Source organism: Rhinopithecus bieti, unplaced genomic scaffold, assembly GCF_001698545.2.
Source record: "Rhinopithecus bieti isolate Rb0 unplaced genomic scaffold, ASM169854v2 scaffold_34281, whole genome shotgun sequence".
Taxonomy (NCBI): Eukaryota; Metazoa; Chordata; class Mammalia; order Primates; family Cercopithecidae; genus Rhinopithecus; species Rhinopithecus bieti.
The window spans coordinates 1,682,769-1,698,377 of NW_016814762.1; the positions used below are offsets into that span (position 1 = coordinate 1,682,769).

At 57.7% G+C, this 15,609-nt stretch overlaps 4 protein-coding genes across 10 annotated transcripts in view; 2 read left to right on the top strand and 2 right to left on the bottom strand.

Annotated features, from left to right (window-relative positions):
• The first annotated feature begins 1,332 nt into the window (after nt 1-1,332).
• Nucleotides 1,333-7,560, top strand: TRADD (TNFRSF1A associated via death domain). 5 transcript variants are annotated; one of them, XM_017852315.1, is made up of 5 exons: nt 1,333-1,942; nt 5,080-5,238; nt 6,090-6,367; nt 6,450-6,636; nt 6,772-7,560. In XM_017852315.1, exons 2-5 carry the CDS (start codon nt 5,088-5,090, stop codon nt 7,080-7,082), a joined length of 927 nt encoding a protein of 308 aa, XP_017707804.1. In that variant the 5' UTR covers nt 1,333-1,942; nt 5,080-5,087; the 3' UTR covers nt 7,083-7,560. The 5 variants fall into 5 exon arrangements, with proteins under 5 accessions (XP_017707804.1, XP_017707806.1, XP_017707807.1 ...); XM_017852317.1 differs by having other exon boundaries at nt 1,335-1,942; nt 5,542-6,367; XM_017852318.1 differs by lacking the exon at nt 5,080-5,238 and having other exon boundaries at nt 1,335-1,942.
• Nucleotides 7,561-9,688: 2,128 nt separating this feature from the next.
• LOC108515359 (putative lung carcinoma-associated protein 10) lies at nt 9,689-11,294 on the bottom strand. The gene is made up of 3 exons (XM_017852193.1): nt 11,236-11,294; nt 10,748-11,127; nt 9,689-10,149 (listed from the first exon to the last, which is right to left on the bottom strand). The coding sequence occupies exons 1-3, from the start codon at nt 11,292-11,294 to the stop codon at nt 10,085-10,087; spliced, it is 504 nt and encodes a 167-aa protein (XP_017707682.1). The 3' UTR covers nt 9,689-10,084.
• On the top strand, nt 10,903-12,585 carry B3GNT9 (UDP-GlcNAc:betaGal beta-1,3-N-acetylglucosaminyltransferase 9). Its single transcript, XM_017852321.1, is given in 3 exon segments — nt 10,903-10,993; nt 11,188-12,425; nt 12,427-12,585. Coding segments are annotated over 2 exon segments (1,212 nt in total). The 5' UTR covers nt 10,903-10,993; nt 11,188-11,372.
• Nucleotides 12,586-13,310: 725 nt separating this feature from the next.
• PHAF1 (phagophore assembly factor 1) overlaps nt 13,311-15,609 on the bottom strand; it is a 43,348-nt gene continuing 41,049 nt past the window's right edge. The window contains exons 16-17 of one of the 3 annotated variants that reach the window (XM_017852319.1): nt 15,504-15,576; nt 13,311-14,811 (exon numbers count right to left, since the gene is read on the bottom strand). In XM_017852319.1, coding sequence (XP_017707808.1) covers nt 14,725-14,811; nt 15,504-15,576 — 160 coding nt within the window. In that variant the 3' untranslated portion in view covers nt 13,311-14,724. Of the gene's footprint in view, nt 15,577-15,609 lie in introns of all 3 variants that reach the window. The other 2 variants (XM_017852320.1, XR_001881520.1) reach the window with 2 other exon arrangements.

Genomic DNA, 15,609 nt, shown 5'->3' on the forward strand with positions numbered 1-15,609 from the left:
TTTTTTTTTTTTTTTTTTTTGAGACAGTGTCTCCCACTTTACCCAGCCTGGAGTGCAGTGGCGCAATCACAACTCACTGCACCCTCTGTATCCCGGGCTCAAGCAATCCTCCCACCTCAGCCTCCCGAGTAGCTGGGACTACAGCCACGCCTGGCTAATTTTTGTAATTTTGTTGCAGATACGAGGTCTCGCTTTGTTGCCCAGACTGACCTCGAACTCTTGGCCCGCCTCGATCAAGCGAACGGCCCGCCTCGGCCTCCCAAAGTGGTGGGATAACGGGGATGAGCCACGGCGCCCGGCCTGAGAAACCCCTTCTTAACCCCGCCGGTTAGTAGAAAGTGACTACAGGGTTAATAAGGCGGGAGCGTTAATGTAGACTTTTCCTTGTCAGGGACCATGAGCCAATCAGGAAGCGAGGCGTGGGCGGGGCAAAGCTGGATCCGCCCCCGGAGGGGAGGCTCTTTCCCCGCCTCCTTCCCCACTTCCGCCTAGCGGGGGAGATGTCCTGGTTGCTTCCTAAGACAGCCCCACAGGATGAAAAAAAACTTGGGGCTCTGGGACCTGACGGTTCTGGTGCCTGAGGGGCTCAATTTTCAAATGCCGACCCCTGAGCAGCCCTGGCTCCCGCTGGTCAATTTGGGTTTGGCTGGAACTCCGCAGACCCACCCTGGAGAGCAGCCTTTAGAGGGGGATGGGTTATTGGAAAGTGTGCGTCCTCTTTGAAGTTGCTAATCTTGTTTGTTTGTTTTTTCTTTTTGTTTTGTTTTGTTTTGAGACGGAATCTAGCTATGTCGCCCAGGCTGGAGTGCAGTGGCGAGATCTTGGCTCACTGCAGCCTCCGCCTCGCGGGTTCAAGAGATTCTCCTGCCGCGGCCTCGCGAGTAGCTGGGACTACAGGCGCGCCCCCCCCCGGTCTTTTAAAATTTTTATTTTTTTTTTTTTTTTTTTTGAGACGGAGTCTCGCTCTGTCGCCCGGGCTGGAGTGCAGTGGCCAGATCTCAGCTCACTGCAAGCTCCGCCCCCCGGGTTTACGCCATTCTCCTGCCTCAGCCTCCCGAGTAGCTGGGACTACAGGCGCCCGCCACCTCGCCCGGCTAGTTTTTTGTATTTTCAGTAGAGACGGGGTTTCACCGTATTAGCCAGGATGGTCTCGATCTCCTGACTTCATGATCCGCCCGTCTCGGCCTCCCAAAGTGCTGGGATTACAGGCTGGAGCCACCGCGCCCGGCCAGTATTTGTATTTTTAGTAGAGATGGGGTTTCACCATATTGGCCAGGCTGGTCTTGAACTCCTGATCTCAGGTGATCCACCTGCCTCGGCCTCTCAAAGTGCTGGGATTACAGGCGTGAGCCACTGCGCCCGGCCGCCAATCTTGTTTTAAGGTTCCTGAAGGTTTGCGTACACAAGGCTTCACACTACTCTTCAGTTAATGTTCCCACATCTTCCGGGCTAACAGTTTTTCCCGGAATTTGTGCCACGTGTTTCCTGGGGCTTCAGATACGCTCGGCCGGGCTTGTACCGGGCACCCCGTTTTGAGTGCCCACTGGTAGCAGCGATCTTGGGATCCCCAGGGGCACCGGAAAATCTGGTCTCCAGGGGGCGCTCCCTTGATCTACCGAAATCTGGCAGCTCTCGCTCTTTCGAGCCCCCGGCCTCGTAAGAATCGCAAACCCCCAAAGTCCCGGTCTTCCTGCCGTCTAACCTTGGGCGCTGGTGTCTTACCTGCTCAGCTGACCAGATGGGCTTTGCCCGGGACAGGGGACTGGCAGCAGAGGGCAGCGGGCGGGAAGCAGCCACCGGGAGCCCGCCGAGTAGGACGCGCGGGCGGACTGGGAGGCTCGGGCTAGGGCACCGCCCCAGCGCCTCCGCGCACACCCGGAAGCGGCGCGAGTAGAGCGGAGCCTGGCGGGCGTGGGAACCCAGGCCCAGCCGAGGCGGCCAGGTTAGTGCAGCGGGTGGGTGGGTGGGTGGGCTGCACGGTGCGGGCGGGAGCGGAGGTGGATCTTGGCTCCGAAGCGTGGGCGCGGCGCAGATGTCACCGGCGGCTGCTCCAGCCAGCTGGTGGTGGCGGCCTATTGGGCTGTTCCCGTGGGAGGCGGGGGGCGGTACTGAATTTGGCCCCCGCAGGCTCCTCGTCCCTGCCAGCGCTTTCGAGGGGCAGGAGGGCCCTGCAGGAGAGAGGGTGGGGGAGGAGGGGTGGTTCTGAACACCTCCTTGAGCGGAGACTCCCCTGTCCACCCCAGGCGATCGCACGTGCGAAACCCCAGCTTGAGCGTGGGCTAGTGGGAGCCTGGGAAGCTCCCCTCCAGCGCTCGGGAGCTGCGTAGCTGAGTAGGGGGTGTGCCCTGTGGGTCGCAAGGAGTCACAGGCTTTCATTTCTGGGCCACGCCCACAGGCTGTCCCTGTCCACCCAGCCAGAGGTGGGGCTGCCCCGGGACTGTTAAGTGTTCAAGGGGCACCGTGCATGGCTCGCCCCTGGAAATAGGGGCAGACGTTGTTAGGTCGGTACCCAAGTGCCCCACAGTCTCTGGCCACCAAACGTTCTCAGGACCCAGCCTGGAAGCCTCAGCCTGGCCCAAAAAGGGACGACTCCGGGTGGGTGGGGCGCGGGGCTTCCCAAGGAGGGGCTTCTGTGAAAGAACACGTTAGAAGAGCTGCCAATCGGCGGATGCGAAACTAGGGCCCTGGCCTCTTTACCCTGTTAACTCGACCTCCAGCCTGGCTTACCTCCCCCATCGGTCTGGTACTAGTGGGTGTGAGGAAGCATCCCCAGTCTCCAGGTTCCCAGTACTCCCCGCCTCCCCCCACTCCCCTGCAGACCTGATGGGCAGACACTGGTCCCGTTTGGTCCCCACTTCCACCCCTTGGGGTGGGACCACAACCATCGGGTCAGCACTCCCAAGTCAAGGGGCTAGGAAGAGGTGAAAGAGGAAAGAGGGAACTCTCTCCTACTCCCCAGGCCACTTTCCTAGGACTCCCCCTTATCTCACCTCCATGGCTGGCTCCCTATCATGGACCCACTTGTCACCTGCAGAGTTTCTCATTTTTTCTTGGTTTGCTTTTAAAGAAAACAAATTTATTTTGCTCTTTTAATACAAAGAAAATGTGTCTACTTCACATAAAGCAGAAAATATTGCTAAATACAAAGAAAATAAAAATCACCCACAATCCTTCCCCACCCCCACCTACCTCCCTCCATCCTGCCCAGAGATAAACAAAATGCAAATTTCCTGTTACTATCCAGACTGTGGTTTGGCGTAAGTACACAGTATTAATGTTTTCTATGAAAAGATTAGGAGGCCAGGTGTGGTGCCTCACACCTGTAATCCCAGCACTTTGGGAGGCTGAGGTGGGCAGATCGCTTGAGCCCAGGAGTTTGAGACCAGCCTGGGCAACATGGTGAAACTCCATCTCTACTAAAAATACAAAAACTAGCCAGGCTTGGTGGCGCATGCCTAAAGTCCTAGCTACTTGAAAGGCTGAGGTGAGAGGATTGCTTGAGCCAGGAAGGTCAAGGCTGCAGTGAGCCGTGATAGTGCCACTGCACTCCAGCCTGGGTGACAAAGCAAGACCCTGTCTCAAAAACAAGAAAATTTAAAAAACAAAGGTCGAGAGTAGTGGCTTACTCCTGTAATTCCAGCACTTTGCGAGGCCAGGGGGATAGCTTCCTGTTCCTCATGTAAACAGATGGCAGCTGGGGCCACCCCATCTGTCCTGCCCCATAGCTAACACTCAACACTCCTCCTAGCCCACCATATATAAACCCTGATGACTGGAGAGTGCAGGAGTGTGACTGATGGGGCAGGGCCTTGATCCCATGATTCTAGGAAAAGGGTAAGGTGGGGAGAAAGAGGGAGGGCAGTTTCTTGCTTGCTGTCTCATGGGGTAGTAACTGGGAGACCACTGAGCTGTGGGTCAGTGCAGTGGTTCCCTGGCTGGGAATTTTGCCTCGGCTGGTCCAGGGCTAGGTTTTTGTCAGAAGATGGAGGAAGGAGATACTATGCTAGCACCAAGGGGCCCTGGCTTTTTCTGGACAGGGAAGGAATAGAACAATTTGTGTTGGGAATGACCAGAGCCGAACTCCAAGGGCTTTATAACAAAAAAGAATTATTTAGCTCACATAACTGAAAAGTCCAGGGTGCAGTGGCTTCAGGAACAGCTGGATCCAGGGGCGTAGTATGGTTGGGAGTGCACTGCTCCATCTCTTGACTATTTCTTTCTGTGTCAGCTTCATTCCCAGCCAGACTCTTCCCAAGCAGTATTAGAGGAGAGCTACCTCTTCCTTCCAGTTCAGCCCCAAGGGAAGGGAAAGTAGTGCCTCTTTCCTATTGGCTCAACCAGAATTGCAGGGTTGATTCTCATGGGTCCAACTTGAGTCCTACAGCCTGCCCTGAACTAATCACTGCAGAAATGTGAATGGAATGTGCAGATTAGCCAGGTCTGGTGCACAAGCCCAACCTGGAACTAGGGAGTGGGACACAGGCACATGGATTGAGAAGAGGGAGGAGGGAAGTCCCTAAGGTAAGTCAGACTTTCGGGAGGGAATCTGGGTAGATTCAAACTACAGGTGTCCTTCGAAGTGAAGACAGGAGGTTTAGTCTTAGGCTGAGGTCCTCCAAAGACGCTGGGCTCAAGTCTACTCAGAAGGCAAGGCCAGGACGATATGGGTCTTGTTGGCTTTGGGGCATAAGCACCATCCAGCATGAAGATGTCTCTTGTCCATGTTGGTAAGAGAGACACACAGGCCTGAGGAGGAGGCAGAGAAGCCCCATTGCAGGATCTGCCTCTGCTCCCCCTCCACTGTGACCCTGGGCTCTTTCGCTGAGAAGGCAGTGGAGGGACAGTCCTCACTGCAAGCCTGGGGTGGGCGGGACTCAGTACAGAGCCAGGAGCTCAAGGGGCTTCCTGTGAGATGGTGAACTCCTGTCCCAAGTATGCCAACCAGTGGTGGGGACAACTGAACCATGTGGGACTTGAGGTTACTGTGGTGGGGACAGCTGAACCACGTGGGGCTGGACGGTTGTCTCCAGGGCAGAGGGAGGGGGGATGAGCTGGATACCCGACTGTCTGCATCTCCAGGAGGTGAGATGGCAGCTGGGCAAAATGGGCACGAAGAGTGGGTGGGCAGCGCATACCTGTTTGTGGAATCCTCGCTGGACAAGGTGGTCCTGTCGGATGCCTACGCGCACCCCCAGCAGAAGGTGGCAGTGTACAGGGCTCTGCAGGCTGCCTTGGCAGGTGCGTGGGTGGGTGGGCATATGGAGAGGAAGGGGTGGCCTGGGGCATTTTGTGGGTGGGCCTGGGCTTAGCCACCTTTAAGAAGATTTAGGGTGGGAGGAGCAAGATGGAGGACCCCTGGCTGTGCAGACTCTCTTCTCTGCTTGTGGCATGACCTTGACGGTAGACGTGTGTCCTCGTCTGTGTATGATTTACCTATTTGTGCACTAACGTCTCTTGCTCCATCCCCGCCCCCCTCCACCAGCCGGCTCACTCCTTTCTACTCATTGTGGATCTCTCTCCTCTTTTCCTCTCTTACTGCAGCACTCCTTGCTCAAGACCCCTCCCCAGTACCTACCCTTCCAGGCCCCCCTTTCCCATCTTAGGGCAGAGGCCACAGGAGGCTGAAGCGGGTTGGGGGATCTGTTCATGGCCTCAGAGCGGCGACAGCCGCCGCTCTTCTTCCTGAGCAGTGGGAGCCGCGCTTGGTGGAGGCTGAAGACCTGAGACCTCCCGCCCTCCTCTGCCCTGCTGGCCCCCTACCCAGACGGCTTGGTTGCCCAGGGCACACGCCCCCTTTTCTGTGCTTCGAAGTCCCTCTCTTTTGTCAACCCTCATTTGGGGCGTGGGAGCTGGGACTAGGTGGCACCCACTCTGTCTTGGGGTGCTCCCTGTGACAGGTCCTGGTCTTCTTTCTGGGTTGTTGCTGTTTGTATCCCAATTTTGCTTCCCAGCTGGGTACTCTGGGGTACCTGCACCCTAGGTCAGGGGATGGGACGCGGGGCTTTACCACGGGCTTCACCCCTCCTCCGGCCGTTTGGAGAACGACCGAGCTTGGGGACCGCCAGGCGCCTGACTGCCCGCCTCCGCAGAGAGCGGCGGGAGCCCGGAAGTGCTGCAGATGCTGAAGATCCACCGCAGCGACACGCAGCTGATCGTGCAGCTGCGATTCTGCGGGCGGCAGCCCTGCGGCCGCTTCCTCCGCGCCTACCGCGAGGGGGCGCTGCGCGCCGCGCTGCAGAGGAGCCTGGCGGCCGCGCTCGCCCAGCGTTCCGTGGCGCTGCAACTGGAGCTGCGCGCCGGCGCCGAGCGGCTGGACGCTTTGCTGGAGGACGAGGAGCGCTGTTTGAGTTGTATCCTAGCCCAGCAGGTGCGGCCGGGCTGGGGTCAGGATGGTGTAGGGCGGGAATCCACGGCTAAGTCCCTCGTGACTGCACGCTCCCTTCCCCTAGCCCGACCGGCTCCGGGATGAAGAACTGGCCGAGCTGGAGGATGCGCTGCGAAATCTGAAGTGCGGCTCGGGGACCCAGGGTGGCGACCGGGAGGTCACATCGGCCCCCTCGCAGCCCCCGGTGCCCTCTCTGTCGGAGGTGAAGCCGCCACCTGCCCAGACTTTTCTGTTCCAGGGTCAGCCTGTAGGTGAGGCACAGGTGGAGAGGCAGGGTCACCAGGAGGTTGGAGTCTGGGGAGGGGCAGGGGTCGTTGCCGGGTGGGGATGGGTGGGACCGGCGCTGGAGGTCCCCGCCCTCACCCGGCTTCCCACTCCCTCCGCAGTGAACCGGCCGCTGAGCCTGCAGGACCAACAGACGTTCGCGCGCTCCGTGGGCCTCAAATGGCGCAAGGTGGGGCGTTCGCTGCAGCGGGGCTGCCGGGCGCTGCGGGACCCGGCGCTGGATTCGCTGGCCTACGAGTACGAGCGCGAGGGACTGTACGAGCAGGCCTTCCAACTGCTGCGGCGCTTCGTGCAGGCCGAGGGCCGCCGCGCCACGCTGCAGCGCCTGGTCGAGGCACTTGAGGAGAACGAGCTCACCAGCCTGGCAGAGGACTTGCTGGGCCTGACCGATCCCAACGGCGGCCTGGCCTAGACCAGGGGTGCAGCCAGCGTTTGGGAGAACCTGGATGGTCCTAGGGTTTCTTCTGCTGGTATTGCTGAACCCCTGTCCATCCATGGGACCCTGAAACCCCATTTGGCCTATCTGCTGGACCTGCTGGGGCAGAGTTGATTGCCTTCCCCAGGAGCCAGACCAGCACCCACTGAGCCTGCTGGGGGTGCACCATTGGGGATTCTGCCTCAGGTACTTTGATAGAGTGTGGGGCTGTGGAGACCTGCTTTGGAGATCAACCTCACCTTCTCCCACCCAGAAGCGGAGCTTACAACCAGCCCTTACAGTTTCACTCATGAAGCACCTTGACCTTTGGTGTCCTGGACTTCATCCTGGGTGCTGCAGATACTGCAGTGAAGTAAAACACGAATCAATCCTGCCTGCCCCCAGCTCACACTCAGCGTGGGACCCCGAATGTAAAGCAATGATAATAAAGTATAACACGGGTTTTGATGTGAGACATACAAGTAGTAGTGGCTTACACCTGTAATCCCAACAATTTGGGAGGCAGAGGCGGGAGGATTGCTTGAGCTCAGGAGTTTGAGACCAGCCTGGGTAGTCCCAGCCACTTAGGAGGCTGAGGTGGGAGAATCCCTGGAGTGTGGAAGGTTGAGGCTGCAGTGAGATGTGATTGAGCCACTGCACTCCAGCCTGGGTGACAGAGTGAGACCCTATCCCCGCCCCCTGAAAAAAAAAAAAATTTGTGAAGGATGGAGGAAGGAGCCTAACCTGGACAGGGGACAGGTAGTAGGCTTCCTGGAGATGAGTGTGAGCAGGCATAGGGTTGGGGTATCAAGAGAAGGGCAATGTTCGGGGCACCGACAGCCTTAGGCAAGAGCTTGAGGAAGATGAGAGAGAGGGACGTTTGAAGGACAGTTAAAAGTGTCTGGATCCGTGGTTTGGTGGATTTGCTGAGACCAGGAGCTGAGGCTGATCACATGTGTGGGGGGATCTGATAAGCCATTTTACAGGGTGTGGGTTTTTCAATGAGGCCAGTGAGAAGCCTTTGAAGGGTTTCGGAAGTTAAGACTGGGAGGTTTTTTTGTTTTGTTTTTTTGCCTTTTTTTTGAGATGGAGCTTCGCTCTTATTGCCCAGGCTGGAGTGTAATGGCACGTTCTTGGCTCACTGCAACCTCCACCTCCCATGTTCAAACAATTTTCCTGCCTCAGCCTCCCAAGTAGCTGGGATTACACACGCCCACCACCATGCCCAGCTAATTTTGTATTTTTAGTAGAGATGGGATTTCTCCATGTTGGTCAGGCTGGTCTCAAACTGCTGACCTCAGGTAATCCACCCACCTTGGTCTCCCAAAGTGCTGGGATTACAGGCATGAGCCATCGCACCTGGCCAAGACTGGGAGGTTGATGAGGATGGGGGTGGGGGAAATGGTGGCCCCAGGCTGGGGCAGCAGCAGCAGAGATGGAGGGCAGGGGATGACCACAAAGAGCTGTGTGGGTGGAAGAACAACAGGCCTGGTAACACTGAGTGAGGAATGGCTGAGAGAGGACCCCAAGTTTCTGCCTTTGCCAGTTGGATGGTGGGTGGGACTGCCTGCTGGGATGGGGCCCCGGGGGAAGTGAAGTGCTTGCTCTGTTTGGGACAAGTTGAGCATGATGTTCCTGCAGGGCATCCAGGGAGAGAGTATGAGGGCAGCTGGGTCTGTAGTTCTGAGTTCAGGACAAGGGTCCAATCTAAAGATTGATGAATAGACAAGTGAGAGTGGGTGGGGTGGCCCCAGGGGATGTCCTGAAGGACACCAACCAGAATGGGAACAGCCAAAGGAGGAAAACCAGGAGATTTGGAAACCAGGGGATTATCCACCCGCTATAATGGAGTGAAGACTGAGGAGCGTCTGTTGGACTCTGTTAAAAGGAGCTTACCAGGCAGGGGTCTTTCTGAGTCATGGTGGAGGCAGCCCGAAGCTTTATCACAGGAGGGAATGGGAGGTGAGGCCGCGGGGAAAGCTGGAGCAGAGGACTCCTGATTACTTCGTGACCAGAAAGAGTGAGGCTCAGGGTGGAGAGTTGGCTTTTTTTTTTTTTTTTTTTGGACAGAGTCTTACTCTGTCACCAGGCTGGAGTGCAGTGGCACGATCTTGACTCACTGCAGCTTTCCTCTCCCAGGTTCAGGTGATTTTCCTGCCTCAGCCTCCCAAGTACCTGGGATTACAAGCATGTGCCACCACACCTGGCTAATGTTTGTATTTTTAGCAGAGACAGGGTTTCTCCATGTTGGCTACGAGGCTGGTTTCAAACTCCTGGACTTAAGTGATCCACCTGCCTTGGCCTCCCAAAGTGTTGGGAATACAGGTGTAAGCCACCGTGACTGGCCTTTTGTTTTGTTTTGTTTTGAGACAGTCTCACTCTTTTCCCCAGGGTGGAGTGCAGTGGTGTGTTCTTGGCTCACTGCAACCTCCACTTTCCAGGTTCAAGCAATTCTCCTGCCTCAGCCCTCTGAGTAGCTGGGATTACAGGTGCCCACCACCACGCCTGGCTAATTTTTGTATTTTTAGTAGAGAAGGGGGTTTCACCACGTTGGCCAGGCTGGTCTCGACATCCTGACCTTAAGTGATCCACCCACCTCAGCCTCCCAAAGTGTTGAGGTCACAGGCATAAGCCATCACACCCAGCCAGAGTTGGCTTTTTAAGGTTGAACGTTGGTGGGAAGAAGCCATCAGGAGCAGATATAGCCCTTGGACAGAGGATGGGGCTGGGTTCTTAAGAGACTGGTGGAGGCTGTCTATTCCAGGCTCCACCACATGGGCTGGGACCAAGAAAGAGAGAACTGGCAGCTGAGCTGGGCAAGGACTTAGCTCTCCATTGCAGAGCACCTCTGCCCACCTGGATCCCGGAGCAATCCCTAAGCCAAGGCCTCTGCCAGGAGTCTTCCCAAGCTGTCCCCATCCCTGCCAGCCCAGTCTGACCTGCAGCAGCACAGGCTGATCATTTCTACCTGCAGAAGGCTATGCTGGAGACCAGGGGACTCAGAACTGCACCTGGCTTGGGCTCAGGTCCATTAGTCCTCGGGGAGACAGGCTGAAGTGCTTGCCTGTGAAATTAAAGCAGACTGGGTTGGCCCCCTGTTCTGTATCCCAGTGGATGGATGAGCGGGGCAAGGACAGATAAAATAATCCTGGGCGGAATTTCAGAAGACCTGGGGGCAGAGCTTTCTGGCCCTTTGATCCTGGGCAAGTCACTAAACTCCCCGAGGAGCCCCCAGTGTCCCCCATTTGGGCATGAATGAGAGCTGCTGGCAGGGTTGTCCTAAGGATTGGGTGGGCTGCCTTGTTTGTCCCATGCGTGTGTTTACTGGGGGTGGGAAGCATGACAGTACCAGGAGTAAGAAGGCAGCCGTATGTCGTATGTCTCGGGGCAGCGTATGCACCCTGCCTCATGGAATCAGGGCCGCTGAGGAGAGGCTTGCAGGACGGGCCCGGGATGGTGGCCAGGTTCATGCGCATTTGGAACCGGCCCGCTCAGGGTCTCCTAGCAGCCCAGGCTCCGCCCCACTCCGGAGAGGCGGGAGTGGGGAGTGGAGAGTGGAGAGTTGGGGGAGCTAACTACAGGAGTTGATGCTTCTTCCCAATCCCCGGAAAGGCGAATTTGGCATGTGAGCACCCAGACCAGCCCTTCCCAGAGGGACTGACCGTAAGGAGGCTCCCTCTCAGGGATTAGTCCCCACTCGGAGGCCGAAGTGCTCCTGGCGCCGGGGCGGAGCTGAGCTCTAGATGTCCGGGCGCGCACAGCTGGAGGGTCACGTGGCACGGCACCGGTCCCCCTTCCTGCCAACGCTGCATTTGGCTCGGGCCCGGTCCATGGCGGCCCCTGGGACCCTGCGCTGAGCCCCGGAGGCCAGGGCGTCCGGGGCTGCGCCACTTCCGAGGGCCGAGCGTGTGAGTGTCGTGGACCCCAGGTCCGGACGTTGAGGGGATGGCAGGGGTGGAAAGGATTCGGCCTCAGCACAAGGGAGGCGGGCGGGGGAGGGGCCGCGGCTCCCGTCTCCCTGGCCCGGTCCTGGGTCGCAGTCCTGGGCCGGAGCGAGGCCGCCAAGGAGTTGGCTACATGGGTGAACTTCTCGTCCCTTCAGGCTGCCTGTCCTGGCGGTGCGACACGGCCGGAAGGAGGAGAACGACACGAGGGGCTCAACTGCCGGTCGCTGGAGCCCCCCCGGGGCGTGGCCTCCTGCCCCCTCATCTGGGGAGGGCGGGGCTCCCTGCCCCCTGCCGCCGACTGCGACCCTTACAGGGGAGGGAGGGCGCAGGCCGCGTGGAGATGAGGAGGCTGCGCCTACGCAGGGACGCGTCGCTCACGCTGCTCCTCTGCGCCTCCCTGGGTCTCCTACTCTACGCGCAGCGCGACGGCGCGACCCCGACGACTAGCGCGCCAAGAGCGCGAGGGAGGGCGGCACCAAGGCCCACCCCCCAGGCCCGCGCGTTCCAATTACCCGACGCGGGTGCAGCCCCACCGGCCTATGAAGGAGACACACCGGTGCCGCCCACGCCCCCAGGACCCTTTGACTTCGCCCGCTATTTGCGCGCCAAGGACCAGCGGCGGTTTCCGCTGCTCATTAACCAACCGCACAAGTGCCGCAGCGACGGAGCACCCGGTGGCCGCCCAGACCTGCTTATTGCTGTCAAGTCGGTGGCAGAGGACTTCCAGCGGCGCCAAGCCGTGCGCCAGACATGGGGCGCCGAGGGTCGGGTGCAGGGGGCGCTGGTGCGCCGCGTGTTCTTGCTGGGCGTGCCCAGGGGCGCAGGCTCGGGCGGGGCCTACGAAGTTGGGGAGGGGGCACGAACCCACTGGCGCGCCCTGCTGCAGGCCGAGAGCCTTGCCTATGCGGACATCCTGCTCTGGGCCTTCGACGACACCTTTTTTAACCTAACGCTCAAGGAGATCCACTTTCTAGCCTGGGCCTCAGCTTTCTGCCCCGACGTGCGCTTCGTTTTTAAGGGCGACGCCGATGTGTTCGTGAACGTGGGGAATCTCCTGGAGTTCCTGGAGTCGCGGGATCCGGCGCAAGACCTGCTTGCTGGTGACGTAATTGTGCAGGCTCGGCCCATCCGCACGCGGGCTAGCAAGTACTACATCCCCGAGGGCGTGTACGGCCTGCCCGCCTATCCGCCCTACGCGGGCGGCGGTGGCTTTGTGCTTTCCGGGGCCACGCTGCACCGCCTGGCTGGCGCCTGTGCGCAGGTCGAGCTCTTCCCGATCGACGACGTCTTTCTGGGCATGTGTCTGCAGCGCCTGCGGCTCACGCCCGAGCCTCACCCTGCTTTCCGCACCTTTGGCATCCCCCAGCCTTCAGCCGCGCCGCATCTGGGCACCTTCCTTCGACCCCTGCTTTTACGCGAAAAGCTGGTTGTAGTGCACGCGGCTCTCGGCCGCTGACATCTGGCTTATGTGGCGCCTGCTGCATGGGCCGCATGGGCCAGCCTGTGCTCATCCACAGCCTGTCGCTGCAGGCCCCTTCCAATGGGACTCCTAGCTCCCCATTACAGCCCCAAGGTCCTAACTCAGACCCGAGATGGAGCCGGTTTCCCAGGCAGATTATTGCCGTGTATGTGGTTCTTCCCCGATCACCGGGTGCCTGTCTCCACAGGATCCCAGGGGATGGGGGTTAAGCCTGGCTCCTGGTGGTCCACCCTGCTGGAACCAGTTGAAACCTGTGTAATGGTGACCTTTTGAGCGAGCCACGGCTGGGTGGTAGATGACCATCTCTTGTCCAACAAGTCCCAGAGCAATGGACATGTCTGGTCCTCCTAGTAGCACAGAGGTGTGTTCAGGTGGGGTGGCAGGGACTCATGGAATCCTACCACACTGCTGGATTTGGAACCTCTAGGCTGACGCGGACGCATGCAGAGGCTCTCAAGGCCAGGCCCCACAGAGAGGTGGAGGAGCTCCGGCTGCCACAGCCTTCATGAACCTGGCAGGCACTCTGCCACAGCTCATCTGAAAACAGACATTGTGCTTCTCACAACCTCTCCTGGGCCCAGGCGTGGCCGAGCACCAGGGATGGAGCCACACATAAGGGACAAATGAGTGCACGGTCCTACCTAGGCTTCCCCCACCTCCTGAACCCACACAAGAATGCCAGTCTCCCACTGGAGGCTGTATCCCCTCAGAGGAGCCAAGGAATGTCTTCCCCTGAGACACCACCACTATTAATTTCCCATATTCTTCACCCCCTTGCTCAAAAAACCAATACCCACACTTAGTACAAACATTCCAGCAACAGCACATGGCAGGCCGTTGCTGAGAACACAGGTGCTTTATTGGAGAGGGGATATGGGCACGGGATAAGGAAGGTTCCCACATTCCAGGAGGATGGGAACAGTCCTGGCTACCCCTGACAGTGGGGATATGCAAGGGGCTCTGGCCAGGCCACAGTCCAAATGGGAAGACACCAGTCAGTCACAAAGTCATGGGAGCGCCACACAAACCTGGCTATAAGGCCCAGGAACCATATAGGAGCCTGAGGCAGGTCCCCTGCACATTCATCATTAAACTATACAGGATGAGGCTGTACATGAGTTAATTACAAAAGAGTCATATTTACAAAAATCTGTACACACATTTGAAAAACTCACAAAATTGTCATCTATGTATCACAAGTTGCTAGACCAAAATATTAAAAATGGGATAAAATTATACATTTCTCTTCTCAATTCTTTTCAAAAGGATTAATATTTTTAAAGCACATATATACTACTTTCCATTAGCAAGACCCATGAAGGGACTGAGCAGCCCAGCCTTCCTTGAGCCCCCAGAGGCTTTGAGCCATGAAATGGCTCAGCCAGGGGCCAGTGCCCAGGGTTGGGGCAGGGAGCCAGCCCACAGTGCAGAACAGAATGCTGAAACACAACAGAAGTAGGAAGATGTCTTTGGCTAAAACTTTGGCATTAAATAAAAGAGGCAAACAGCATGGAAACATGCAGCCCTGCCAGCCAGGTTGGGGCAGAGCAGGGGCACAGGCAATCTTGAAAGCTGACTCCAACAGGGGTGAGAACCAGGCCTGGGCACGTACCTGGATGGTAGAAAGCTGTGTTTCAACCAGTTTGGTGTGCCCAGCTAGGGAGCACGTGCAAGAAAGGAACAGGGAAGGGCGGATGGGTCACCCTGGCCACAGCCAGCTCATCAAGTAACTAAAGTGGATGTAGTGCAAATGTTGCAACCAAGTACTACGGACACGCTACCTGCTTGCCTTAAGGGTCGTGTGACAATGTGGGACCAAAGGCAGGACCTTGTCCTTATCCTGGGTGCCTATGTCCTCAGTCACAGAAAGAGCCCCAAGTCTTCCCAACGTGCATGGGACAAGGGTTGACGTGTCCTGCCTCCTTGCTTGTTTGTTGAGAGCTCCTGGGTCCAGGAATCAAGGCTCAAACTTTGTGCTTCTCTTTGCAGTCTGTGTCCCCTGCTGGCACCAGCAGGCCAAGGATGGACAGAGGAATATCTGGGCCACTCAGCCTATGGCAGAGCACGCAGCCTGAGCCCAACCTCAGAACATCACAACAGCCCTTCAACACTGGCCAGGTGTCCAAGAAAACCCACAGGGTGGTACAGAGGCCCACTGAGCAGGATGTGATGCACAGTTCCACGGGACAGAGGGGCATGGGTGGTGATGTCCCTAGGGGAGCTCCGCTGTTCTCAGGTGGCTACCAGGCCTAGGGGGACCATACAGGGTCACCGAGGCAATGTGGTTGTTCTGCATGACCTGGTGTGAGAAGAGGACAGTGGGTCAAGGGGGAGGGGTAGAGGGATGTAGGCAGATCCTGTGCATGAGGGCTGGAGGTTGTGTGACACACCTGTACCTAAGGGCTGGGCTTCCCAACTCCTCAACCTCCCCTGGTTCATGCTAAGGGCCCCCCTCTACCTGAGATCTGCCTGTTTCTCAATGGTTTACGCAGCCTTTACCAGGGCCATGTGTCCAGTCCTTCTGGAACTGTTGGTGTCTGCTGGAGATACCGCATCCACAGGGAAAACAAGGGCAGCTCACTGTTCTCCCAAGTCAGTGGGGCCTCCAGAGCCACTCACTCCCCTACAGTGCATTCGTTCACATGCCACTGGAGGGCCCCCAACACCCTCAGGTGGGCCCCACTTGCCATGTGGCTCCCTCCCCTGCTATACTCACGTTTTCAGATAGAAACTTGGGATTCATTACCTCCCATCTTGTTGGATACAGACCACTGCTTTGGCCTCTGTGACCCCAGATTTCTCAACATCATTTTTGAACCTTCACTGGTAAGTGTGGGGAGGCCAGGTATGCAGCAGACAGGGTTGCTGGAGAAGGATGAATCTGCCCACTATGGCAGTTAGGCCCTCCCCAGTTTCACTCCATCATTCACCTGGCTCTGCCATGACCAGCAACCCCCCAGGCAGTTTATTTCTAGGGCTTCCACAGCTTACCTCAAAGATCATTCGCTGAAGACCAAAACAGAATGTGGAACCAAATGGGTTGGTGTTGTTTGGGGAGGAAGACCTGAGGCCAGAGAATTCAGAATTAGAGGGGCAG

Coding starts and splice junctions, on each gene's coding strand:
- TRADD (XM_017852314.1), top strand. CDS start 4,965: ATGTGGGACTTGAGGTTACTGTGGTGGGGACAGCTGAACCACGTGGGG. Junction 5,239..6,089: donor TCTGCAGGCTGCCTTGGCAG/GTGCGTGGGTGG, acceptor CCGCCTCCGCAG/AGAGCGGCGGGAGCCCGGAA. Junction 6,637..6,771: donor GTTCCAGGGTCAGCCTGTAG/GTGAGGCACAGG, acceptor CTCCCTCCGCAG/TGAACCGGCCGCTGAGCCTG.
- LOC108515359 (XM_017852193.1), bottom strand. CDS start 11,294: ATGAGGGGGCAGGAGGCCACGCCCCGGGGGGGCTCCAGCGACCGGCAG. Junction 11,128..11,235: donor GACCGGCAGTTGAGCCCCTC/GTGTCGTTCTCC, acceptor GCTCCGGCCCAG/GACTGCGACCCAGGACCGGG. Junction 10,150..10,747: donor TGAGAGGGAGCCTCCTTACG/GTCAGTCCCTCT, acceptor TTAATTTCACAG/GCAAGCACTTCAGCCTGTCT.